Below are 27,575 nucleotides of genomic sequence, written 5' to 3'. Positions count from 1 at the left end.
TTCCTGGAAGATTTGAGAACCTCTTTATGTATGCGAATGTATAAACATGTGTATATTATACATACACACATGCACATTTATATACATACACATATGATAACGCATCATTTTTGGTGGGGTGTTTTGTTTGCTGTTCACTGAGATTTACTCATGTCCTTACCACTTTTTAAAGAAAGCCTTTATTTTTTTAGAGCAGCTTTAGGTTCACAGCAAAATTAAAAGGAAGGTACAGAGATTTCCTGTATACTCCCTGACCCGACACGTGCATAGACTCTCCCGTTATCAACATCCCCTACCAGAGTGGTAAATTTGTTATAATTCATGAACCTGCATTGGCACATCATAATCACGTGGATAATCATTAAATGCTACAAAGGGTATTTGTTTTTGTTTTTATATATTTTTTAATGTTTATTGTTTTTGAGAGAGAGACAGAGCACGAGTAGGGAAGGGTCAGAGAGAGAGGGAGACACAGAATCCGAAGCAGGCTCTAGGCTCCGAGCTGTCAGCACAGAGCCCGACACGGGGCTCGAACCCACGAACCTCAAGATCATAACCTGAGCTGAAGTCAGACCCTTAACTGACTGAGCCACCGAGGCACCCCTACAGAGTATTTTCACCGACTTGAAAATCCTCTGTGCTTCATCTATTCACCCCTGCCTCCTAACCTCCAAACCCTGGCAACCACAGATGCTTTAACTGTCTCCTTTTCTGGGATGTCATATAGTTGGAATTACATAGCGTGTATCTTTTTCAGATTGGTTTCTTTTACTTAGTAAGAGGCACTTAATTTCCTCCATGTCTTTCCGTGGCTTGATAGCTCATTTTCTTTCTAGTGCCGAATAATATTCTTTTGTCTGGATGTACCACAGTTTATGCATTCACCTACTCAAGGGCACGTTGGTTGCTTCCAAGTTTTGGCAATTATGAATAAAGCTGCTGTAGACATCGTATGCCTGTTTTTATGTGGACAGCAGTTTTCAACTCCTTTAGGCAAATGCCTAGGAACACGATTGTTGGATTGCACGGTAAGAGTATGTTTAGTTTTGCAGGAAGTCACCAAACCATCTTTTAAATTGGCTGTACCATTTTTATTCCCACCAGCGAGAGTTCCTGATGCCTCACATCCTCATCAGCATTTGGTGTTGTCAGTGTTCTGGATTTTGGCCATTCTATTAGGAACGTAGTGGTATCTCATTATTTTAATTTGCCTTTCCCAAATGACCTGTAGTGTGTACATCTATAATATATAAAGAACTCTTACACTTTAATACTTATATATTCATATACTTATTTGTCATCTGTTTATCTGTTTAAGTGAAGTGTCTTAAGGTCTCTGGCTCATTTTTAATCAAGTTGTTTTTCTTATTTTTGACTTTTAAGAGGTTTTTATATATTTTGGGTGACAATCCTATATCAGGTGTGTGTTCTACAGGCATTTTTCTCCCAGTTTGTGGCTTGCGTTTTTTTTCATCCTCGTGACATTGTCTTTTGCAGAACAGAAGTTTTTGCTTTTTTTTTTTCTTTAACATTTGTTCATTTTTGAGAGAGAGAGAGACAGAGACAGAGCATGAGCCAGGGAAGGGCAGAGAGAGAGGGGGACACAGAATCCGAAGCAGGCTCCAGGCTCTGACCTATCAGCAGAGAGTCTGACATGGGGCTCGAACTCATGACCTAGGAGATCATGACCTGAGCCGAAGTCAGACACTTGACTGACTGAGCCACCCAGGCACCCCAGAAGTTTTTACTTTTAATAAGGCTGGCTTTTTCATTATTTCTTTTATGATCATACCTTTGGGGTTATATCTAAAAAGTCATCATCATACTCAAGGTCATCTAGGTTTTTTCCTATGCTTTCTTCTAGGGATTTTACAGTTTTGCATTTTGGATTTAGGTCTGTGATCCATTTTGGGTTAATTTTTGTTAAGAGTGTAAGGTCTGTGTCTAGATTTTTTTTTTTTTTTTTTTGCACGTGGCTGTCCACTTGTCCAGCACCATCTGGGGAAGAGACTACCTTTGCTCCATTGTATTGACTTTTCTCCTTTGTCAAAGATCAGTTGACTGTATTTATGTGGGCATATTTCTCAGGGTCTCTTCTATTCTATCCGTCTATTTGTTTATTCTTTAGCCAATACCACACTGTCTTCACTGTTTACCGCTTCTGCTCTTCATGTCTTGCCAGATTTCTGAGTCATTATCTAGAATGATTTTCTGTGAGCCTGAAGAATGTGCCTTTTAGAATCTCACTCTTTCTAGACTTTAGATCCTTAATCCTATGCCTGTAAGGCCCTGGGCTTGTACTTCTCCGGCTATGAGGTGTTTGCTTTTCCGTTTTGGCACCCATGAATGGCTCTTGATTTTACCCTTGGCTACATCGTTAAATTTTGTGTTCCTATTTCATCCGACATTTCTGTGTGTTTGTTTAGACAGTATGTTTTAGTGGTAACAAGCACATCTTTGCCAACACTTTGTATTGTCACTCTTTGTCATTTTAGCCATTTTGATGGGTGTGAAGTAGTATCTGAAATATGGTTTTTTTTGTATTTCCCTGATGACTAATAGTGTAGAGCCCTTCCCCCCACCTCCACCCCCATTTTTTGTGCTTTAGCTGATTTTTTTTTTTTTTTTTAAATTTCCAGTTTTATTCCGCTTCACTGTAGATTTTTATCGGGGTAGGGGGAGGGGCAAATTTTCTTCAGCTCTGAAGTTTTGATTTTTATTTTTTGTTTTCTTCTCAGAGTAGGTTTGTATGGCTGTCATCTGCCCCATTCATCTGACCCCTCCTGGCTTTCTCTTTCTCTTTTCACTTAAACTTTCTCTGGATGATTTTTTCCTGGTTAATCAGCACGAGACTCCTCAGTTCCTTCGCTTCCCTTAATGGGCTCACTAGTCTCCACCAGGTTCTTTTTACAGCTTGGGGTCTGGAGCCGGGTCTGATGTATTTGAGTTTCACTGCTTATAAGAAATGTGACGTTGCCTGGTAGGGAACGAGGCCAGACAAGCTAGAGGAACCGGTGCCCGTAGTGTATGAATAAACCAGAGGGAAGGGGAGGAGGAAGGTCGATGAAACTTTACTATTGGTAAGTGAACAGTTACTTTGGATCCAGGTATCTTTCTAGAAATCTTGATACTTGAAAGTGGAAGTGGGTTATACAAACACAAATACTTCAAGGAAAAACATCTAAGTTGCTGGACTGAGGAAGATAGAGTCTGCATGTCTTTCCATCCATATATTTAAAGAATTAAAAAAAATTTTTTTTAACATTTATCTATTTTTGAGAGACAGAGAGAGACAGAGCACGAGCGGGGGAGGGGCGGAGAGAGAGAAGGAGACACAGAATCCGAAGCAGGCTCCAGGCTCTGAGCTGTCGGCACAGAGCCCAACACGGGGCTCGAACCCACAAACTGTGAGATCATGACCTGAGCCGAAGTCGGATGCTCAACCGACTGAGCCCCCCAGGCGCCCCGTATATATTTAAAGAATTTTAAAAATACATTTTCTAGGATAAGCCTTTAACACTTTGAGAAATCTGTGTCTTTGGATTCACACTGTCAAAGCTTGGATCTCTGTATAATTGAATGGATTTTAAAATTTTCACCTAGATGTGTGCCGGTCAGTTACTTGTTTGGGAAACAGTAGTATTCTGAATGTTGTCTCATCCAGGTATTTTTAAAAGGATTTTTTTGGGGTAGGTGAGAACCTTTTTCAGAATAATGTTCTAAATATATCTACTTGGGGCTCTCACTTCAAATAGTGTAAAGAACCATTTCCTTATGAATAACTGCTGCCTTTTATAAATAATTTTGCAGCAAACACTGAGAAGAATGTGCTATCTTACTATCAAAGAAATGGCTACAATCTCTGAGGATGTGATCATTGTCACAAGCAGGTATGCGAATGGTCAGAACCTAGGAGGGGGTGCTTCTATATTTAGTGGAGTATTTGTTGTTCTTTTTCTGTTAATTTTACTTTTTTGACTGTAAGGAAGCCAATGGGAATTAATATATATACGTTATTTTATATATATGTTATTTATATATGTTATTTATATATATTATATATGTTATATATGTTATTATATATATGTTATATATGTTATTATATATGTTATATATACGTTAATTCATATGTATATGAATTAATATATATATGTTATTATATGTATATATCTTAAAGCATTCTTTCCTAAAATGTGATTGTCATCATGTGAAAACCATGCCTATGTGATAAAGCAAAGTCACAAAGGATAATGCTAATAGATTTGCTAATACATTTTAAAGGTTTGTTATAATATGGAAACAGAACCAAAAAGTAAATGATACAGTGACACAAAATATTTACAATAAGTATATTAAAAAGCTAGTATATGTAATATGTAAAGAACTCTTCAACTTAAAAAAAATTCCAAGTGATCGTTCATAAAATAACTAATGGAAAGGACCTGATTGTTTTTAGTCGTTCTCACTGTAACCCAAAAAAAGCAAATTAAAAACTCCAGTGAGTTATAAAATTTTACCCATCAAATTGGCAAAGAAGAAAAAAGGCAGTAGGTATTTGTAAGGGAGATTGATATTCTTGTATATACAGCAGGCAGAATAATAAATTGATTCAGTTTTTCTAGAAAGCAGTTTGGCAACATTGATCGAACATTTAAAAAGGTTTATCCCTTTGTGGTTTGTTTTTTAAATGTTTATTTATTTTGAAAGAGAACACATGTGAGTGGGGGAGGGGCAGAGAGAAAGTAGAGAGAGAATCCCAAGCAGGCTCCACTCTGTCAGTGCAGAGTCCGACAAGGGCCTCAATCCCACGAACCGTGAGATCATGACCTGAGCCGAAACCAAGAGGCGGACGCCTAACCGACTGAGCCATGCAGTTGTCCAGGGTTTATTACCCCTTTGACCCAGTAATGCCACATCGATGGAAGTATGGTCAGAAAATAATCAGAGATAGCACAGGAAGACTTATATGTGATAATGTTCATTGCAACACTGTTTATACTAGCAAAAAGGATAAAATAAATATATGCCATTCTTAAATGTTATTTAATCAACCACGTTATCAGATTAGGAGATACTTTAATTTTTTGAAAATATTTTTGAAACATTAATGATATGGAAAAGTCCTCAAAAAGTGCCGAGTAAGAGTTGGATTCAAGTTTATGTACTTTATATAGTCTCCCTTTTAAAAATATTTTATGTACATATGTAAAAATATGTGGATGGAAATATACTAATGTATTACCAGTAGGTTCTCTCTGGGTGTTTGGGATCGTGGCTACTTATTTTCTGTAAAATTTTGATTTCTAGTTGTCGTAGAATGAGTGTGTATCACACACACACACACACACACACACACACACACACACCCCAAATGTTATTTAAAAAAGAATTGCCTTCCTAATTATTAACTATAATTCATTTAAGTAAATTTGGCTTTTGTGTAACAAAATAAATTTCGGAGGAGGGTGCTTGTCTTTAACCGGCAGTTGTACTGAATATAGTTGCAGTTAGTAAGGCTTTCAGCTGGAAAGAACCGAAAGCCCGATGTAGTCACTAGGCATAGAGTGTTGGTTCAGTAGTTCAGCGCGCGGGCTGGTGTTTCTTGAATCCCACATTGTCGCAAAATAGGTGCCTGAATGACTGGCAATGCACCATTCAAGGTGGGAGGGGTGCCGGGAAAGGGGCCAGGGAGGGCCAGCACCATCTGCCTCTTTTATCAGGTATGCAGTAGCTTTTCCCAAGGCGATTTTTAGATTTCATTTGACACAGCTGTGTTCTACGACTATCGTCAGGACCAGGAAAGTGACTATTTAGCTTTTAAAGCCCAAGTATTAGGGGCAGGCAGGGGAGAAGGGGTTGGAAACGGGTATTGGATTAGTTAGCTAACAATATCTGCCACCAGTAACACACAGAAAATCTTCACTTAGATTGCTATAGTCACTAAATATTGGAAAAATTCAAAATAGATTAGGGTTTTTTTGTTTGTTTAGCTGTTAGTACTTTCCTCTGACTCCCCTTAGGCTTCCATGAATTATGGTTTGCTTCTGGCTCATTTCAAGTGATTAGTAGATGTAGTAGGCAGAATAATGGCCCTCCAAAGATATCCCTGGCCTCATTCCCAGGACCTGCGAATATGTCACATTACGCAGCAAAGGGGAAATGAAATTGCCCATCCGCAGGTAGGGAGAAGGGTGTGGATCATCCAGGTGGGCCCTATAAGGATAAGGGTCCTTTAAGGAGGGAAGCAGAAGCGTCAGGAAAGAGATGGGATGAGGGGAGCAGGGCGCAGATACAATGTTGCTGGATTTGGAGATGGAAGAAGGGGGCCGGGAGCCAAGCAATGTGAGTGGCCTCTAGCAGTTGGAAAGGGCAGGGACGTGGGATTCACCCTACAGGTCAGAAAGGAATGTAACCCTGCCGACACCAGTGAGACCGGTGTTGGGTTTCTCACTTACAGAACCGTAAGACAAAGAAATGAATGTTGTCTTATGTCTCTAAGTTTGTGGTCAGTTGTCACAGCAGCAGTAGAAAAGGAATAGGTTTTGTGGCATGTACGGGTATCGGATCAGCACACTGTGCGCTTAAAAATTTTACAATGTCATATGCCAATTATCTCTCAAAGCAGGGGGAAAAAACCACTAGAGGTTTTGGTACCTTGGAGTGGGGTGCTACTGTAACAAGTACCTAAGACTCTGGAAATGGCTTTGGAGTTGGGCAATGAGTAGATGCGGGAGGAATTTGGGGGCGCATGACAGAAAAAGCTGACACCGCCTCGAACAGAACGTTAGTGGAAAGCTGGATGTTAATGAATGGTAGACTCAGAAAGAAGTGAGGAGTAGAGAAAACGCTGATCATGGTAGAGAATGCTGAGATCTTGGCGGGAACGTGGACGTTAATGGCGCCGCTGCGGAGGGCTCAGAAGGAGATGAGGAGGGCGTTTAGGTCCTGGAGGGAAGGGAACCCTTGTCCTGTGGTGGCAGAGAGCTTAGGATGGTGCCCTGAAGTTATACAGAAATCAGGGCTCGTGAGCTTGGCTGTTTAACTGAGATTTCCAGAGTGTTGAGGTGCGGCCTGGTTTCTTTTTGCCACTCACGGTAACACGTGCGGGAGTAGAGAAATAAATCGAGGAGACACCCGTGAAAGAACCAGGCGTTCCTTACAAATACCAAATCATTATGTTGTGCACTTGAAACTGATAGGTTATAGGTCCGTTATACCAAAAAAACAAAACAAAACAAAACAAAACTCAAGAGTTTTTTGGATATTCTCAGCCCGCCCCAATTGCAAAGGACGCTAACATCTAGAGATTCAGTAGGAAAGTGTGCTCTAAAGGAAAAGTCAAAGGAGTTACTCTACAGCCTTTTGCTAACACCCCAGGAGGATGAAAAGGTCAGTCTTCACTCACACAAAACACTCTGAAGAGATCAAGGGTGTGACTCATAGATTCCCTCTGCATCTAAGCAGAAGCCGGAAATAGAGATGGGGTTGTTTAGGCAAGATCTGTGGTGAGGCTCTGGTCTAATGGAGTGAGTCTCTGTACGTATATGGTAGTCCCACAGGGCCCTTGAGAATCTTAACCAGCAACACCGTCAGCGTGGACTGAAAGGGACAGAGGGAGGACGAAGTGAGAGAAAGGTGCCCGAGTCCCAAATTCTACAACAGGATATAGGCCGAGAAGACCGAAGACAGCTCAGCTTTAAACACATGCTGCCCTTTATGAAAATGAAAGGATGGCCCTGAGGGCAGGGGAGCAGGACCAGAGCATGGAGTGGAGAATGACTGAGCATTCTGCCCCGCACCCGAAACCTTTTCCAGCTTGCTTGGCTGGGTTTCAGAATTGCCTGGGACCAGTGACTTTCTTTTATTTATTTTCCCCATTCCATTTTCTCTTTGTGAACAGGAATGTCTGACTATTATCCTGGGGTGGTCCCGCCATTGTATTTTGGGAGCAGAGAACTTGTTTTCTAATTTCACAGGCCCACAGGTGGAGAGGAATTTTGCCTCAGGAGAGAGGCTACCCAGTCTCCCCCATACCTAATTGAGAGGATTTTGATGATAAGGTCAGGGGTTTTGAATCCGTGGGATGTAGATGAGCTTCTGGACTCTAGGTTGGTGCTGTAAAGCGATGAGATTTGGGGGGAACTTGGGATGGGGTGCATCAATCTTGTCTGTGAGGTAGATGTAAGCCCCACTGACGCGGTCAGTTTAGCCCAATGAGACCCACATTGGACTTCTAACCCATGGAACCGTAAGTTGATAAAATTTTGTTTTAGGCCACCAACTGTGGCCGTCTGTTACAGCAGGAATAGAAAACTAGAGACGGCCATTCAGCACATATAGACAACGATGTGACCTTGCTGGAAAACCATGGTGATTAAGAAAACCTGAGGGCAGACACCTCACCAAAGAGTATATGAGTGGCCAATAAATACGTGGAATGTTCTTGATGTTATTATCAGGGAAATGCAGATTAAAGCCCCAGTGAGATATCATTCCATACCCATTAGAATCTAGGTTCAAACCACAAAGCCCAACAGCACCAAAGTCAAAGAGCCTGCTCCAAGGCCAGGTGCGTTGTAGGGGGGGTGTAGGATGGCATAGCCACCTTAGAGAAACTTAACGCAGAAAACTTCCAAGAGAAAAGAATAATTTAAAGCCCCGAAAGGCTCCAGGTACACTCGACCAATTATCAATGTTTTGGAATGGGTCAATTCAACATTATAAAGATTTCAGTCCTCTCTAAATTAGTTTGTATGTTCAATGCAATCTCAGTGAAGCAGCCCACAGGCAATATATTATGAACGTAGAAAAATTGATACTAAAGTTTAAGTCAAAAAACAAATATTTAGGAACAGCCGGGAAAGAACTGTAGAAGAACTGGGAGCTCTCCCAGTCAGTGAAGCATTAAGGCCTGGACCCTTAAAGCAGTGTGGTCCTGGCACATGGATGGACAGACCAGGGGAATAGAATTGTGTGATGACTTTGTAATGTGTCACCATGGCCATGCTGATCTACATCGTCAGAGGTTGTTTTGGTACAAATGTATAGAATTAGACCCCAATACACATAGAAATGTAGTATATGACAACGGGTGGCATCTCGGATCACTGGGATAGACACTGGGGTACTTTCTAATATGTGATGCTGAGACAGCGGAGTAGTCCCTTGGGAAAAGAAAAAATCAGATCCATATGTCACGTCCTATCCGTGAATCAACTCTGAAAGGAGAAAGACTGTAAATTTTCAAAACGGACGCATACAAGTGCTGGAACAGGGGTGTGTTCCTCTTTAACCTTGTTGTAGGGAAAAGCTTTGTTAGGACTACAGTTCCAGAGGCAGTGAAAGAAAAGGTTGATAAATCTGATTGCGTACGTTTCTCATCATAGAAGATGATCCATGGGTTTTCAGTAGATCTGAGTGGTACAGTTTCTTACGTTCCTGGTATCCTATGTGACCTCGCCGCTCATTTTATGGCAAAAGCCGTGTGACGGTGGGCTCGTGACCAAGGGATAGTTTCACCGTATTCTGTCAGGAGCAGATAGCCTAAATGCAGTGATGGCTCAGTTGAGGTAGTAGTTTGGCGATGGGACCCTGTGAAGTTGGAGGATTCTCTTCTGGGATGAAGTATGTGCATTAAATTGATGGTCAGTGTATGATACTGTCACCAATAAATACAATAGGTGGGTCCAGGAATCGAGAGGTGAAAGTAGGACTGGCACCTGTCACCCTTGCTTCCCATCCCCACCCTGAATGTGAGTCAAAGGCGCTGGTTCTCAAGAGACGGTGTTCTCAGTGATGAACAGGGGGAGGCATTTAACCCATTGACTCCTGGTTCCTGCTGTTTGAGGATTGCCTTCAGCACAGAGATACCCCACACTTCTGGATCCACACGTCTGAATGACAAGTTGGCAACCACAGGCCCCACCCACTCCAGTGTCTGAGAAGTCCTGGGGCAGAGAAGTGAGCCAGTTGGCACATTTAAAATGATGACTACTGTTGGGTCGCTTTGGATTCTTGATGCTGATGGACCAGCAGGTAAAGAAAGGAGCTGTGTCCTCCTAGAGGTAGTTGACCTTGATCCCTATCAGGAGCTAGGCTTGTTGCTCTACAAACGTGGAAGCGAGGACCGTATCTAGAATTCAAGGTACTATTTACTTACGTATATTTTGATGTGTTCATGCCTGAGACAATGGTCAGTAGAGGATGGGGAACAGCCAATGGTCCAGCCATGGTAAATCTCCAACAAAGAGCTCAGATCCTTGGAGATAAAGGTTTGAGTCACCTACCAGACACCTGACCAAGATGAGATCAAGTGCTGGCTAAGCGTGAGGGGAATATAGAATTGGGTGATTGTGGGAAGGATGTGGTGGATAGCAATCATGGCTGCGGAAAGAGTGGTAGCAGTAAGGATCATACCATGTGCCATTCATTTTCCAATCTCTTGTAGAAATAGTGGATGGTTACCATCTTGAAGGCTCAGTGACAGGTTAGATTTAATGGAGGACATGTTCAAATTTGACAGACGTGAAGGATAGACTGTTCTGGATGCTGTTGCCTCAGGCCTTCTCTCTGATCCTAGCTGTGCTCGTGGTCAGCTGTTCTGTACAGGGGCCAGCTCACATGCGTGAACAGTGCCTTGCTGAAGCACGCGCTGTGTGTTCTGTTGCTTGCCCCCCAGTTTCCCTGGTGCTCTGGTTTGGGCCCTGACTTGGAACTCACATGTGGGAGGTAACATGTGAATGTTAACCAAATGAGGAAAGAACGCTCTGGGGTTAACTGTCAGCCAGTGGCTGAGAGCTAGTGGATAAATTCTTTCCTTTTCGTCCCTTGGAAATGTGGTTCCAACATGTATTTCATAAGCCTCCTCAGAAGATGGCTCATCAAATAACCAGTTGCCTGTGGCAGCGACCCACTAGAGAAAATTCCTTTGTATTAAGTACCCTCCTTCTTTGTTCACCTCTCTGTCTTCCCTTCCCTCGAACACATTCCCAAACAAACCACCTGTCTGTAAGCCTTTGTCGGGGCAGCCCAAACTAAGACACGGAGCCGCGGTTGGCAAACTCTGGCCCGTGGCAAGAACTATTGCCTCGTTTTGTAAGTAAAGTTTTATTGGAACACAGCCGTGCCCATTGTTTTAAATGTATTGTGCATGGCTGCTTTCATGTCACGTAGAAGCCGAGGAGCGAGACCTCAGAAGATACTAAACCTGCCAAGCCTCACTTTTTATCTAATTGGAAAAATGCAAATATCTGTGAAAAAGACTAATGGATAACTTATTTATATCCCAACAGTGGAAATCTGTGTTACCATTAAAATGATATTTTAGATATATTTTGGGTTCTTAAAAATATACAGATACCTAAAATTTTTTAAAGTCTGCCAATATGGAGAGATTCTTAAAATATATTAAGTGAAAAAGGGAGGTGCCAGAAGAGTGGAGATTCATTTGCGTGCATTTTAATGTCTCTATGGTTGTATATATTTTTTTTAGAAGTTCCTTAAGAAAACATAGGCAACTGTTCACAGAGACTGTCTAGGGTCGGTGAGGCACAGCTTAGACTTTGTATTTTATATTTCTCTGTATGTTTTGAAAGTTTATGAAAATACTCTTATAAATAAAAAATAAAGAAATTGAAGGACTATCAGTTCTCCACTAATTTCTCGTCATGGCATCCTGGTGGAGTGAGTTGGAGTTGGAGGCCATTTTGGATTACGTGAGGGGGAGGTGAGTGGGGAGGGGATGGATAGTCATTCTGGGGACACATTAAACACAGAGGACAGGGACAGGAAGATAGGGTGAATGATGTATAAAGGCTAAAAACCTCTTTGAAGTATGGATGTGGAATTTAGTAGCTCTGTCCACACTCCTCTGCTTATTTTGGAAACTCCATAGAGAGGTCTGAAGCCATAGACAGCTGTCATTTTGGGAAAACTGTGCCTGTGAGAGGGAGCACGACTTCATGAGTTAATCATTTTCGTCAGGCTCTTTTAAGGAGTTGTCTAGTCTGATGGGTTTTTAGGATTTGGGGGATTTCAGCCGGTGGCTCGCTATTCCATTGTCTTCATTTTTTATGCCAGTTACCAGTATCTAAAATCATATTTCATTTATGTAATATATTATCTCTTCGCATTAGTATATTAGCTCCATGAAGGCAAAGACTTTGTTTTGCGCACTGCTATATTCTTGAGATTTAGAACAGCGTTCTATCCAATCGTTTTAATATTTATCCAAAGAAGACACTCAATAAATATTTGCTGAATTCATAGCTGCATTAAGATAATTATGGGGACAATGGGAATTAGCTAGGGGTGGACTCCACAGAAGAGAGATCAATCGATTTCATGGTAACTCATTTGATTTTTCTTAGTCTGACTAAGGACATGACCGGAAAAGAAGATGTGTACCGAGGCCCAGCCATCAGGGCTCTCTGCAGAATCACTGATGTAAGTTTTCTTTGTTTACCGAGGCATCAAAGGGGACACTGTGTTTAGCTACAGGTGGCCGTGTAAATTTAATAGGATTCCCTAGTCTTGACTCTGTGAATCTTCAGTATTAGAGAAACAGGACCACCAGAAAGGCTTTTGTGCCTCCAGGCTTTTTTTTTTTTTTTTTTTTTTTTTTTTTTAAAGAAAAAAGAACTTTATTATAGGATCTAGATCTCTCAGAATTTGAGGTAAAGCTTACAACAGATGACAGAGCAAGAAATAGGGCAGCTTTAAGGAACTCAACAGCAAGATTTCTCCGATATTTACTATTGTGATCCATCACTTACGAGGCTCAGGCCTCCTCATTCATATATTCAGTAGAGAGAACCTAGTTAACCATCAGCCAGCCAGTGGCTTATAACCACAATAGGTCTGAGTCCGGTGTTTCACCTTGACTCAGTCCCTCACATCTGGAGGGATGAAATTAGGCTGTCCCTTTCTGGGAACTCTTGAGTAGGAAAGGTTATAAAATGAAGGGCAGACTGACCATTGCCAACATATTGAATAATATTTCAGCTCTATTCATGGTTGGGTATATTTTGTGTGTATGTTTACAGTCTTCTCAAGTTTTAAAGGTTGCGTAGGAGCAAATGGTAAATCTGGATCCTAGAAGGAGTAATGGAAATGGTGTGATGTGTTTTGCTGTGGCTGCCTTTGTCTTAGTATTAAATCGGTCAGCCTGAGACTGGACACTGCCCACGCTAGCCATAGGCTGTCTTTGAATATTGATCTCCGTCTGTTTACGTATCTTCATCTGCTGCTACCTTCACAGTGCTAAGCTTTCTTCCACTTAAAAAGGACTTTATTTGCAGAGGACTTCGTATTGAGGACACTCTGTAGTAGCATATTAAACATGTAATTTCTTAGGTATCTAAACTTATCAGGGATCACATTTGATGTGTAGGGCTTTATGGGATCCGTATAAAATACATCCCCTTCGTGCAGAGATACCTTCAGGATTTCAAAAGCAGCTCCATCCCCTTCTAGGAATTTCCTTTGGAACATCCCTGAGAAGTGGAGCCTGGGCTTACACTTTTCCTCAGACTGGGACTCTCCACGCTGAGACCGTTGGTTTCATTGTTGAACAGTTAATTTGCTTCCTTCCGGTCTTTCTCTTTGAAGATTCAACTTGGTTGTCCAGCTCCTGCCCTCTGCGATAGAGTTACTCTAGTAGATGGCAGTCCCTTTAACTCAGTCTAAATATTGGCACGGAGACAAATATATGACTGGTTTTTGTAAACTATTCTGGAGCCGTAGTTTTGGGCGAAGATGTGTGCTTCAACAACTGTTTCTTTATGAATGTTCTCAGGGAACAATGTTGCAGGCCATTGAAAGATACATGAAGCAGGCCATTGTGGACAAAGTCTCCAGCGTCTCCAGTTCGGCACTGGTGTCTTCCTTAGTAAGTGAACGAGTGGCCAGCTGCCTGGCTCGAGCGGGTGCTAAACAATATCACTGTGATTCTCTCACACGTGAAACATTCGAAAAACACATTTGCGTCTCTATTACTTTATCCAAGAGTGTTTTATCAGAGCAGCATTACAATATAGGCAGTTAAAAAGGTGACATTTCCATGTTTGAAAGGTTTTGGTAATCAGAAAGGATGGGGGGTGAGGTGGCAGACCGGGAAGACACTGAAGGTCGTTTTTGTTTTGTTTTGTTTTGAATCTTCCTTTGTGACCTGAACTTGACCTCTTGCCTCTTGTATCGTCTGCTTTCCTTAGTGCCCTGTGTGTGTGGTATCCTTCCATCCAAAGCCCCCTGCCCCACTTGGAAATTTCTTACTGGAAAGTGGTCTTTGTTTCAGGAATACTTTTTCTTTCTCTTTTTATCAAAACAAAATTTATGACAGCCTGAGGTCACCTTGCATTTTGTTAAAATTGGTTATTAGTGTGTGAATGGATTAGATCATCTGAATCACAAGAGTTTCTGGGTCTGGAGTGTAGGTGGTCAAGTTTTATAGCAAGGGATCTATCAGTACTGTGTGTTTTTGTTTCTGTTTTTGTTTTTCCTTCCAGGTGAGTTTCCTGGAGGTAAAACCTAGAATGTACACATTATTAACTAGCCCTTCCTTTCCTGTCCCTCCCCTCTCATCTTAGCCCACAAACCCCTCCTCATCTTGGAGAGAGTTTCTGGTCTATTAGTTGCGTCTGGAGTAGAGACTTGAAGTAGACTTCTGAAAGCTACAGAGTTGTCTCTTTGATTTGGAAATGTCTGTTAGTGATTTTTCTAAGAAAACCAGTTCATGTCTGTAAACCTCTAGTGACCATGCACTGTCTGTTCTCACTTTGTTCTGTGTCTAGCACATGATGAAGATAAGCTATGACGTGGTTAAACGCTGGGTCAATGAAGCCCAAGAAGCTGCTTCCAGTGATAACATTATGGTCCAGGTACTGTGATCGAGTCCTGTTAGGTCTTGAGATCAGCTTTCTTTAACCCTTCATTTTAGGGACAATTTATTGACTCCCTAGATGAGTGTTAGCGGAAGTGTAATATTAAGCAGCCTATTAGTAGGTATCCCATTAATTAGAATTACTGTCATAGACCCTGCCAGCGTTTAATAGAAGCTGTAGGAACGTTCAGGAAAGATTCTTAAATTCAGTAGCAGTTTGAGATGCTCGTTCCAGAGGTCCTTCACTCTGCATTTCAGCCCCTTACGTGAAAAATAATTTGTGAAGAAGGACGTTCAAGTCTAAGCTTTTCAGAACTTGGTTATAGTAGACGTTATGCCAACAGTCAAGACTAATTTTATTTTGTGAAACGTAACCATTTTGTTGGGAAGATCTCCTTTGGATATTCGTTAATTCCTAATTAAAAGAGAACAAGAGCGAAATGGCAAAGTTATGTGAAGTACCCCATTTGTATTGGAGAGGATACTTATTCGCCCCCTTTTAATGTTTACAACTTCTGTAGGCGTATTTAGTTATGAGGAAATAGAGGAGTAATTTTTCCCTCAAGAAACCGTCTCGCTCTCTTAACTCTGATCGTTGTGTTTTTACACGAAGTGCCACGATAATTATGCTCCTTGAGCCTGCTTTAGGAGATTAATCCTTTAACTACTAACATGGCCACAGATGACTTAAAGCCACTAACAGAGATCTGTGACACTGGTAAAGCCTTGGACCTGAGCGCCTTTGTGCTAAGGATGTATGTGTTAAGGGGAGTGATGAACCTGCTAGAACCATCTTCGGATTGTACGTCACCTCTTTAATACCACCTGTCCAATCTGAATCTACAGTTTCTGGGGGTGAAACTCTTCTCCTTTCAGTCTTGCCTGCGTTTGAGTCCGTACGAAAAGTTGTTTTTATTTGTACACATTTGACTTGGGTATCTTTTTTACTAAAAATCTAGTTCCATGTGATTTTGTTTTCCTGGAAGTTTGTCCTGTTCCTCCTCCGCTTTCTGGATGTTACATCCTTTTTCTTGTTCTTTAGTACCATGCGCTGGGAGTCCTGTATCACCTTAAAAAGAACGATCGCCTTGCTGTTTCTAAGATGTTGAATAAGTTTACTAAATCCGGCCTCAAATCACAGTTTGCTTACTGCATGCTTATCCGAATTGCCAGCCGCTTACTAAAAGAAAATGAAGAGGGGTAAGTGTCTTCACCTAAACCCAAGTGATTTTTTGTTTGCTGGCTAACATACGTCCAGGTGTATTTCCTTGGGGGACTTTTTTGGGCTGCGCTGATTTTGCGGAGATTTAGTGTTTTCCAAATTAAGAAAATTTGGGGCCTTCCAAGTCATGCAACATTTTTGGTTTTTTACCTTAATGGGTGCTTTGGTATATGTATGTAATAGATTATGATTGCCAGTAACACAATAAGATGCTGATAGGGAACAAAAAATACAGATCATAGGCTATGCAGTGATTAAATGTGAAAGCCGGGGTGACATTAAGGGTCTTATTTGTTCCTTTATTTTTGTAAAAGAATCTTGAAGTGCTGCGTTTAATGACTGATTTATTGAAAGGGCATGGCAGAGAAAAAGAAATACACCATTTGTAGGGCTCTCATCTTGTTCGTGAACTGGCGTTATATTATTTGATGGTAGTCTGTGATAACAGAAGGATGAATATTGTAATCTCTTGAGTAACCACCAAAAAAAAAAAAAAAAAAAAAAGGGAGCTATAACGTAAATATCAACAAAGAAGATAAAGGGAATGTTAAAGTATTTGGTTGAGCTTCCTGCTTCTAGAAATGGTGGAAGAGCTTGGTCATATTAGCCTTACTGCAAACACTTAGATCTTCAGTACAAAAGTATGCCGCCCCCAGACAATGGGGAAGTCTACCACTATTTGAAAGCACTGGTGAGTGGTGAAAAGCAGGCAAAAACTGGAGGGAAGTTGATGCCTCAGAGACAGAGCTGTACGAAATGAGGTCTGTATATTTCTGATCAGTCTCCCGAGGTCCACAGTTCCTGGAGGTGGGATCACAGAAAGCCGTGGTATTTGCTGGACAAGAGGGGTGAGAATATAGTTTGAGATTGGAAGAGTGATGAAAACCTAGGGTGAAAACCCTGGAGAGGAGGAAGCCACGACTGGGGGAAGCCCCCAAATCGATTTCAAACTCTGCAAAAATCCTGAACTTCCCCTACGGTACAGGGGAAGACTCTAGAAAGCCTGGCAAAAAGTAGCTGTGAACTGAAAGAACTGAATGGAGAATTCAGGCGCACCTCGTGGTGGAAGAGATAAAGTCTGGAGTGTGATTCTAGCCAAGTTAACTGCCTGCTAGAGAAACATCATAAATTCTCGAGTCTTTGCATCCTGTCATTCACAATGTTTATATACAGTAAAAAAAAAAAAAAAAAAAAAAAAAAGACAGAAGTGCAAAGAATTTGGAAATGTGACCAACGGTTAAGAGAAAAAGCAGTCAATAGACACTGATTCCTATAGGAACCAGACATTGGAGTTAGCAGACAAAAACTTGAACAGACTTCTAAAAGATGCTTTAAAGACTTCAATGGGAGATAGTTATGAATGAGCAGAGGAAATGAAAACTAAAGCTCTAGAATTTCTTTTTAGTTCCTTTTTTTATAGTCCTGTATCAGTCAGAATTGAACCAGAGAAGGAGAGCCCAAGGCAGGTAAATATATAAAGAGATTTACTACAAGGAATTGGCATTTGCGGTTTGGGGGCCTGCTACGCAAGTCCAAGATGCATTGGGCAGGCTGGAACTCACAGGCACGGGCGGAGGCTGTTGTCCGCTCGTGGAACTTCTCGTCTCACATTTTACTGTGAGCAACAAGATGAAACCAGGTCACACCTTCAACGCTCTCCTTGGAAATTTCCTCACACGAAGAGCCGAGTTCATCGTCTGCAAGTTCTGCTTTCCACATAACTTGTAGGACACAGTTCCGCTCATCTCTCCTCTAACCTGTGACAGGGATCCACCTTACTCCAGCTTACGACAACTTGTGCCCTCTTCTGCGCTCTCACAGGATTCTCCAAGACTAGATTTCTTTTTAATTCCAGTCTAGTTAGCATACAGTGTTCTATTAGTTTCAGACGTAGGTATAGTCATTCAGGAATTCTATACGTGACTCGGTGCTCATCCTAAGTGTACCCTTAATCTCCTTTGCCGGTTTTCCCCATCCCCCCACCCACTTCCTCTCTGCTAACCACCAGTTTGTTCCCTGGAGTTGAGTCTCTTTCCTGGTTTGCCTCTCTCCCTCTCTCTTTTTCTTTGATTTACTTTGTTTCTTAATTACACATTTGAGTGACATCATCTAATATTTTTGTCTTTGACCTATTTCTTAGCATTACACTCTCGAGCCCCATCCATGTTGTTGCAAATGGCGAGATTTCATTCTTCCTTACGGCTGAATGATATGTCATTGTCCATATGTGCCACATCTTTATCCATTTGTTTGTCAGACACTTGGGCTGCGTCCATAGTTTGGCTATTGTAAATAATGCTGCAATAAACATAGGGGTGCAAATATCCTTTTGAATTAGTGTTTTTTTTTTTTTATATATTCTTTGGGTAAATACCCAGTAGTGTGATTACTGGATCATAGGGTAGTTCTATTTTCAACTTTTTGAGAAACCTCCATATTGTCTTCCACAGTGGCTGCACCAGTTTGCATTCCCACCAACAGTGCATGAAGGTTCCTTTTTCTCCGTATCCTCGCCAACACCTGTGTTTCTTGTGTTACTTATTTTAGCCATTCTGACAGGTGTGAGGCGATATCTCGTGTTCTGATTTGCGTTTCCCTAGTCATGAGTGATGTTGAGCATCTTTTCATGTATCTCTTGGCCATCTGTATGTTGTCTTTGGAGAAATGTCTCTGTTCATGTTTTCTGCCCATTTTTAATTGGATTTTCTGGGTTTTGTTGGGTGTTGAGTTTTAGAAGTTCTTTATCATGTTTTTAAATTTTATTTTTTTAATTTACATCCAAATTAGCATATAGTGCTACAATGATTGCAGGAGTAGATTCCTTAATGCCCCTTACCCATTTAGCCCATCCTCCCTCCCACAACCCCTCCAGTAACCTTCTGTTTGTTCTCCATTTTTAAGAGTCTCATGTTTTGTCCCCCTCCCTGTTTTTACATTATTATTGCTTCCCTTCCCTTATGTGCATCTGTTTTGTCTCTTAAAGTCCTCATGAGTGAAGTCATATGATATTTGTCTTTCTCTGACTGACTTATTTCAATTAGCATAATCCCCTCCAGTTCCATCCACATATTTGCAAATGGCAAGATTTCTTTCTTTTTGATTGCCAAGTAATACTCCATTGTATGTATATGTATGTATGTATGCATATATATATATACACACACACACACACCACATCTTCTGTATCCGTTCATCCATCGATGGACATTTGAGCTCTTTCCATACTTTGGCTATTGTTGATAATGCTGCTATAAACATTGGGGTGCACGTGTCCCTTCGAAACAGCACACCTGTATCCCATGGATAAATACCTAGTAGTGCAATTGCTGGGTCGTACTATTTTTAATTTGGGGGGGAACCTCCATACTGTTTTCCAGAGTGGCTGCACCAGCTTGCATTCCCATATAAGTTCTTTATATACTTTGGATCCTAACCCTTATATCAGATGGATCATTTGTAAATATTTTCTCCCATTTAGTAGGTTGTCTTTTAGCTTTGTTGATTGTTTCCTTTGCTGTGCAGAAGCCTTTTATTTTGATACAGTCCCAATAGTTTATTTTTGCTTTTGTTTCCCTTGCCTCGGGAGGGAAGGGAAAAGTGTTGCTGTGGCTGGTGGCAGATAATTACTCCCTGTGCTCTCTTCTGGGTTTTTTATGCTTTCAAGTCTCCCCTTTAGGTCTTTAATCCATTTTGAGTTTATTTTTGTGTATGGTGAAGGAAAGTGGTCCAGTTTCATTTTTCTGCATGTCGCTGTCCAGTTTTCCCAATACCATTTGTTGAAGAGACCGTCTTTTTCCCATTGCATATTCTTGCCTCTTTTGTCAAAGATTAGTTGACCTTATATTCATGGGTTTCTTTCTGGGCTTTTAATCCTGTTCCACTGATCTGTGTGTCTAATTTTGTGCCACTGCCATACTGTTTAGATTGCTACAGCTTTGTAGTATAACTTGAAATCCGGAATTGTGATACCTCCAGATTTGTTGTTCTTTTTCAAGATTGCTTTGTCTATTCAGGGTCTTTTGTGGTTCCATGCAAATTTTAGGATTATTCTAGTTCGGTGAAAAACGCTGTTGGTATTTTGAGAGGGATTGCATTAAATCTGTAGATTGCTTTGGGTAGAACAATATTTGTTCTTCCAATATGTGAGCATGGAATATCTTTCCATTTCTGTCATCTTCAATTTCTTTCATCAGTATTTTACAGTTGTCAGAGTACAGGTCTTTTACCTCCTTGGTTACGTTTATGCCTAGGCATTTTATTTATTCTTGGTTCAATTGTAAAAGGGATTGCTTTCTTAATTCCTTTCTGTTTCTTCATTATTAGTGTATAGAAATGAAACAGATTTCTGTACATTGATTTTTTTTTTTTTTTTGTATCCTGTGGCCTTACTGAAATATCAGTTCTAGTAGTTTTTTGGTGGAGGCTTTAGGGTTTTCTTTCTTTTTCAAAAAAAAATTTTATAATATTTTTATTTTATTTATTTATTTATTTATTTATTTATTTATTTATTTATTTTTGAGAGACAGAGTGTGAGTAGGGGAGGGGCAGAGAGAAAGGGAGACACAGAATCCGAAGCAGGCTCCAGGCTCTGAGCTGTCAGTACAGAGCCCAACGTGGGGCTCAAACCCACAAACCATGAGATCGTGACCTGAGCCGAAGCTGGACACTCAGCTGACTGAGCCACCCAGGTGCCCCTAATTGCTAGTAATCAGTTTAAATTTTCTATTTCTTCCTGATTCAGTTTTTATTTTTATTAAAAAAATTTTTTTAAATGTTTATTTCTTAGAGAGAGAGAACGAGCATGAGTGTGGAAGGGTTAGAGAGAGAGGGAGACACACAGTCTGAAGCAGGCTTCAGGCTCTGAGCTGTCAACACAGAGCCGGACATGGGACTCGAACTCACGATCCGTGAGATGATGACCTGAGCCTAAGTCGGGCACTTAAAACCAACTAAGCCACCCCGGAGCCCCCTGATTCAGTTTTAGAAGGTTATATTTGTAGAAATTTATTCATTTCTTTTAGAGTGTCCAATTTGTTGGCATATATTTTTCATAACATTCTGTTAAAACCTTTTATTTTTCTGTGGTTTTGGTTATGACACCTCTTTCATTTCTGATTTTTAAATTTGAGTCTTTTTTTTTTTTTTTTAAGAGTCTGGGTAAGGGTTTATCAATTTTATTGATCTTTTCAAACAGCCAGCTCCTGGTTTCATTGATCTGTTCTATTTTTTAGTTTCTATATGATCTATTTCTGCTCTAATCTTATTTCCCTCCTTCTACTGGTTTTGGATTTTTTTCTTTTTCTAGCTCCTTTAGGTGTAAGATTAGGTGGTTTGAGATTTTTCTTGCTTCTTCAGTTAGGCCTGTATTGCTACAAACTTCCCTCTTAGAACTTCTTTTGTTGCATCGCAAAGATTTTGGACTGTTCTGTTTTCATTTTCATTTGTCTCCATGTACTTTATTTCCTCTTTGTTTTTGTTTTGTTTTTTTGTTGTTGTTGTTGTTTGTTTTTTGTTGGCCCTTTCATTGCTTAGTAGCATGTTATTTAATCCCCATGTATCTGTGCTCCTTCCAGATTTTTTCTTGTGCCTGACTTCTAGTTACATAGCATTGTGGTCAGAAAAGACGCACGGAAAGATTTCAATCTTTTTGAATTTGTTGACACTTGTTTTATGGTCTAATATGTGATCTCTTATGGAGAATGTTCCATGTACACTTGAAAAGAATGTGTGTGCTTCTGTTTTGGGATGGACTTCAAGACCAGATTTCTGTAAGTGGTCTGTGAACCCTCGCTGGCGGTGTTCTTAAAGACCCCATTTCTATTAGCAGTCTGCTTAAGGCAATTTAGGCTTTCTTCATCATGCTCCCTGAAATTCTAGTAGCCTTTACTGACTGCTTGCTTCCAAAGACAGTTTCCCAGTTTAAGGTTTTTGTTACAGTAGCACCTCACCGTCAGGTACCAAAGTCTGAATTGGTTTTTTATTGCTGCCATGGCAAATGACCACGGATGTAATGGCTATTACAACGTGTGTGTATGATCTCGTGGTTCTGTAGGTTAGACATAAGTCTCATGGGTTAAGAGTCAGAATGTTAGCAGGATGCTGTTGCTTACTGGAGGCTTTGGGGAAGAATTCACTTCGAATCTCATTTCGGTTGTTGGCTCAATTCATTTCTTTGCGGTCAGAGATTGGTAGGTCCCTATTTGCTTACCCACCTTCAGTCAGCGGTTGGTCTGTGTCATGTAAGGTAACATATTCAGGCAGGAAGGCATGAACGTCTCCGGGGCCATTCTGCCTGCCACACAGATGGTAACAGAATGGGTAATTGCTGGATAGACTTAGCACCAGGCTAGAGGTGGCTAACAAAACAGTGAAAGAGTTGGTGAATTTGAAGGGAGAGGAATAGAAAGCAACTAATTTGAGGGAACACAGAAAACAGGTTAAAGAAGAATAAACAGCTACAGAGAACTGTGGGATACTATCAACTGGTGTGCCACCTGGGATGTAATTGGAATTCTGGAGGAAGATGTGAGAGACTGGGGTGAAAGAGACAGATAGAGATATACGAAGAAATAATGAACAAATTTCCCAGCATGCGTTTATTCTAGCAGCGCAAGGTTCTGTTGACAGTCAAAAATCAACATAACATTCCTCATTCAAAGAATAAAGGAGAATAGTCTCAGTATCATAATGGATGCAACAAAAGCACTTGATAAAAATCAGTGGCAATTTGTGATTAAAAAATCTCTTTTCAAAGCAAAGAATAGAAGGGAACATCATTATTCTGATAAGGTACCAAAAAATCTCCAGTAAACTTTGTACTTATTGGTGGACTATTAAAGGTTTTCCTCCTTGAGATTGTAAATGAAACAAAGAATGCCTGATAATTCTATTTTTTAGCAACATTTTACTGGAAGTCATACTTGGTGCAATAAGAAAAAAAAAATAAGGATTTGAAAGAGGACATAAAATTGCCTTTGCGGACAGCATGATTTTGTATATAGAAAATGTAAAATCTAGGGGCGCCTGAGTGGCTCCGTTGGTTAAGCGTCCAACTTCAGCTCAGGTCATGATCTCACAGCTCGTGGGTTCAAGGCCCACATTGGGCTCTGTGCTGAAAGCTCAGAGCCTCCTCCATCATATTCTGTGTCTCCCTCTCTCTCTCTGCCCCTCTCCTGCTCACACTCTGTCTCTCCCTGTCTCTCTCTCTCTCTCAAAAATAAACAAACATTAAAAAAAAAAAAAGAAAATGTAAAATATCTATTAGCTATCAGGATTGATATGTAAATTTATCAAGGTTACTGGATAGGTTAGTATCCAAAATCAGTTTAATTTCTATATTCCAGTAACCAATCAATAAAGTAAAATCATTTATATTGAAATCAGATCCTTATGAATAAATCTACAAATTGTATACATCTCTACACAGAAAATCATAAAATGTTATTGAAATATGACTTGAATAAATGGAGGGATATATCCTGTTCTTAGAGTGGAATATTCAGTACTATAAAAACGTCACATCTTATTTTGTTCTGCAGATTCAACGAACCCCCAATCAGAATCTCAGTTGTCTTCGTTTAAATATCAAACAGAAATGCATACATTCATGGGTCAAATGACATACCAAGGATACCTTTAGTACTGTTACTCAGCCCAAGTAGAAGCAGTCCAGATGTCGGACAAAGTTAGAATCAAAAACTAAATTGTGTTATAGTCATACAGTTAATAGTATACAACAGTGGAAATGAACAAATTACTGCTAAATGCAACCACAGTGTGGATAAATTGAAGTCCCACACAAACAGATACAATCTGTATGGTTCTCTTTGTGTTAATTTCAGACTTGATAGACACAACTCACCTACAGCATTAAAAGTTCATATTTATCTGTAGGGCAGAAGCACGCTAGTGCCTGGAAGGTGGCATGTAGGGGGCTTCTGACGTGCTTGACATACTCATTTTCTTTATCATTCTAGGTTTGTAATAATCCCCCTTGGATTTAGTTATCTGCCATTGTATAACACATTACTGGAAAACTTAACTGGATTAAAAGGGCAAATCCTTCTTTTCCCACATGATTTTTGTGGGCCAGAGATTTGGGAGTGTTCTCAGCTGGTGCCTCCTTGAGGTCTTTCGTGAGGCTGCAGTCCAGATGTCGGCCAAAGTTGTGGTCATCAGAAGGCAGGAGGGAAGCTGGAGAATCTGCCTCCAGGGTCACTCACTCTCGTGACTGGTGCCTTGGTGCAGGCTGTTGGCAGGACACCCGAGTCCCTTGCCATGTAGACCTCTCCATGGGGCTGGTCAGTGTCCTTATAACATTGTGGCTGGCTTCCCCCACAGTGAGGGATACAAGAGAGCACAAAGTGCAAGGCACAATTATTTGTATGAACAAAATATTCATAGACACCTAGTCTTTGAAGCCACACCCCAGCATTTCTGCAGTATTCCATTGGATAAAAAAGGTCAGCTCTGTTCAGTGTGGCTCGGGACTAGAAAAGGGAATGAATACCAGAAACCAAGAATCACCGGGGGCCTCTTCAAGGTCAGCTGCTATATTAGTATGCTACAACCGCTGTGACAAAATACCACAGACGAGGGGGCTTAAACAACAGAAACTTCTTTGCTCACAGTTCTGGAGTCTAGGAAATCCAAGATTAGAGTGCCAAGAGGGTTGGTGTATGGTGAGAGCTTTCCCTGGGGTTGGAGAGGGCTACCGTCTCACAGTGCGCTCATGTGATCTTTTGGTGCATTTGTGTACACACATACACACACACACACACACTCACTCGCGCGCGTGCACAGATTGGGGGGCCAGAGCAAGTGCTGTGTTATCTCTCCTTTAAAGACACTAATCCTTTCAGATCAGGACTCCACCTTTATGACCTCATTTAACCTTAATTACTTCCCTAGAGGGCCCTTCTCCAAATAGAGTCACACACCGTGGGTTAGGGCTTGAATATGAATTTGAGGGGGGTGGGGGAGACAAATATTTTGTGGACTTTTGTATGATTTTGTTATAATCGAATACAAAGTTAACCCTTTTAAATGGCTGATCATTTCTCAGACCTGTAGAAAGATATGATCTTTAGAGTAAATCACACACAGCACGAAATGCTAAGTAGAATGAAGTGTAAAGAGAGGTAAGCAAGCACATTCTAACGCTGCATTTTTTTTTAAACAAGGATAAAGAGAAAAATTCTAAAAGTTCTATGAAAACAAAGGTATTTTTTTTTTTTTTTAATTTTTTTTTTTTTCAACGTTTATTTATTTTTGGGACAGAGAGAGACAGAGCATGAACCGGGGAGGGGCAAAGAGAGAGGGAGACACAGAATCGGAAACAGGCTCCAGGCTCCGAGCCATCAGGCCAGAGCCTGATGCGGGGCTCGAACTCACGGACCGCGAGATCATGACCTGGCTGAAGTCGGACGCTTAACCGACTGCGCCACCCAGGCGCCCCAAAAGGTATTTAACCTATAGTTTTACTTTAGGTTTCTTTGTAGCATTGCACGCAAGGCAGCAACGGTGTCTTCGTAGTGCTGTGGGAAGAGAACTGTCCAACTAGAATTCTATACTCAGCCAAACTATCATCCAACAGCAAAGGCGAAAGAAAGGTATTTTTAAGCAGAAGGGTTTACCATAAATAGTTTTGTCAATCACTTTGTAAGAATTATTCAAAGATTTACTCCAGCATGAACAAATACATACTCAGAAGGCAGTAGTGGGATTGAAGGAGTAAGATGAACATGGAGTTAGGATAAGCAGTAGGAATCATAAATAGATGGTATTTTAACTTTGTAAAGTTTAATAACAATCTCAAAGATTCCAGAAGACAGCAATATGATAAATAATGGCATTGAAGGCAGTTCTACATGGTAGTCAAAGCGTGCTAAGTTTGTTTGTTTTGGTCTGGTTTGGGAGGAATATGTTGTCGATTATTACTTATAAATATTTATTTATTTAAATCATCTCTACCCCACAACGTGGGGCTTGAACTGACGACCCCAAGACCAAGAGTTGAATACTCTCCTGACTGAGCCAGTCAGACACCCCAAGATGTTAATTATTAATGTTAAACTTTGTCAGAAAAACATACGGATTCGTAACTAAGAATGTAAATGGAATGCAAAGCTTTAAAAATGTTGAAATGGGGGCACCTCGGTGGCTCTGTCGGTTAAGCGTCTGACTCTCGATTTTAGCTCAGGCCATGTTCTTACAGTTCATGAGATTGAGATCCACATCGGGCTCCGCCTTGACAGCATGGAGCCAGCTTGGGATTCTCTCTCTCCCTCTCTCTCTCTGCCCCTCTCCCACTTGCACGCGTGTGCGCGTGCGCGCTCTCTCTCAAAATAAAACCGTTAAAAAAATAGAAGTATTGAAATAAAAATGGAATGAAGAAAATGTGAAGTTTAGTGGAAAACAATGGAGTGTATAAATAGAAGAAAACCAAATAAGTTGGGCAGAATTCAGTGTAAATGTGTTAGTTGTCTCTTGCTATGTGACAAATTAGTGCCAAACTTAGCAGCTTATAACAGACATCATCTCGTAGTGTCTGTGGTCAGGGATCTGCAAGTGGCTTAGCTTCTGGTTTGGTCCAGGGTCCTCATGAAGCCCCAGTCAAGCCGTCAGCCAAAGCTGCACCCACCTAGGTCTGGAAGATCCGCTTCCAGTTTCACTCATGTAGTTGTTGACAAGCCTCAGTTTCTCCTTGGCTGTTGGCCAGATGCTTCCGTTTCTCACTTTGGCAGCCTGTGTGTAGGCTGCTCGAACGTCCCCACAGCATGGCAGTGGCTCTTCCCAAAGTAAGTGAACTGGAGGAGAGGTTCGGATGGGAGCTGCAGGGTGTTATAACCTCGTCTCGAAAGGGACATGGCCTCTCCTCTGGTGTGTTCCCTTGGTTACAGAGACCAAGTCTGGTATAATGTGGGAGGGGACTACACAGGGACATGGATATTTTCAAAAGTAGAGATTTGGGGGGACCATTATAGAGACTGCCTAGCAAACAAAAGTATTTTCAGTGTAATAAATGTAAGTAGGCTTGCTGACATTATTAAAGGATTACTTATTAAAAGAGCGGCCGGTCAGGTAAACAAAATAAGAGATCTATTATATAGCCTTTCACAAAAGACACGCCTAAACAGGACAAGGAAACACTTAAAATCTATCAAAAATACATGCTTGACATATACGAACACTAATTGCTACTTAGCAATAGTAATACAAGCCAGAATAGGAATCAGGATTTAGAGCATTAAAAAGGACAAAGTGGGATTTTGTATTATGACAAAAGAAATGATCTAAAAAATGACATAACAGGAATGAACTTGTATGTACAGTGGACCCTTGAACACGGGTTTGAACTGCGTCGTCCAGTTATACATGGATTTTTTCTTCCCGATAAATACAGTACAGTACATAACTGTATTTTTCCTCTGATTTTTTTTTTAAGTGTATTAATTTATTTTGAGAGAGAGCAAG

The 27,575-nt window shown here is 40.8% G+C and overlaps 1 protein-coding gene across 1 annotated transcript in view; it reads left to right on the top strand.

Annotated features, from left to right (window-relative positions):
* COPG2 (COPI coat complex subunit gamma 2) overlaps nucleotides 1-27,575 on the top strand; it is a 114,892-nt gene that overhangs the window by 15,212 nt on the left and 72,105 nt on the right. Inside the window, exons 5-9 of the mRNA XM_045495660.1 lie at nucleotides 3,811-3,890; nucleotides 12,369-12,444; nucleotides 13,796-13,888; nucleotides 14,790-14,876; nucleotides 15,921-16,078. Coding sequence (XP_045351616.1) covers nucleotides 3,811-3,890; nucleotides 12,369-12,444; nucleotides 13,796-13,888; nucleotides 14,790-14,876; nucleotides 15,921-16,078 — 494 coding nt within the window. The remainder of the gene's footprint in view (nucleotides 1-3,810; nucleotides 3,891-12,368; nucleotides 12,445-13,795; nucleotides 13,889-14,789; nucleotides 14,877-15,920; nucleotides 16,079-27,575) is intronic.

Source organism: Leopardus geoffroyi, chromosome A2 (assembly GCF_018350155.1).
Source record: "Leopardus geoffroyi isolate Oge1 chromosome A2, O.geoffroyi_Oge1_pat1.0, whole genome shotgun sequence".
Taxonomy (NCBI): Eukaryota; Metazoa; Chordata; class Mammalia; order Carnivora; family Felidae; genus Leopardus; species Leopardus geoffroyi.
Note: the sequence above shows the minus strand (reverse complement) of the source record. Positions and strands in the feature narration are given on the sequence as shown.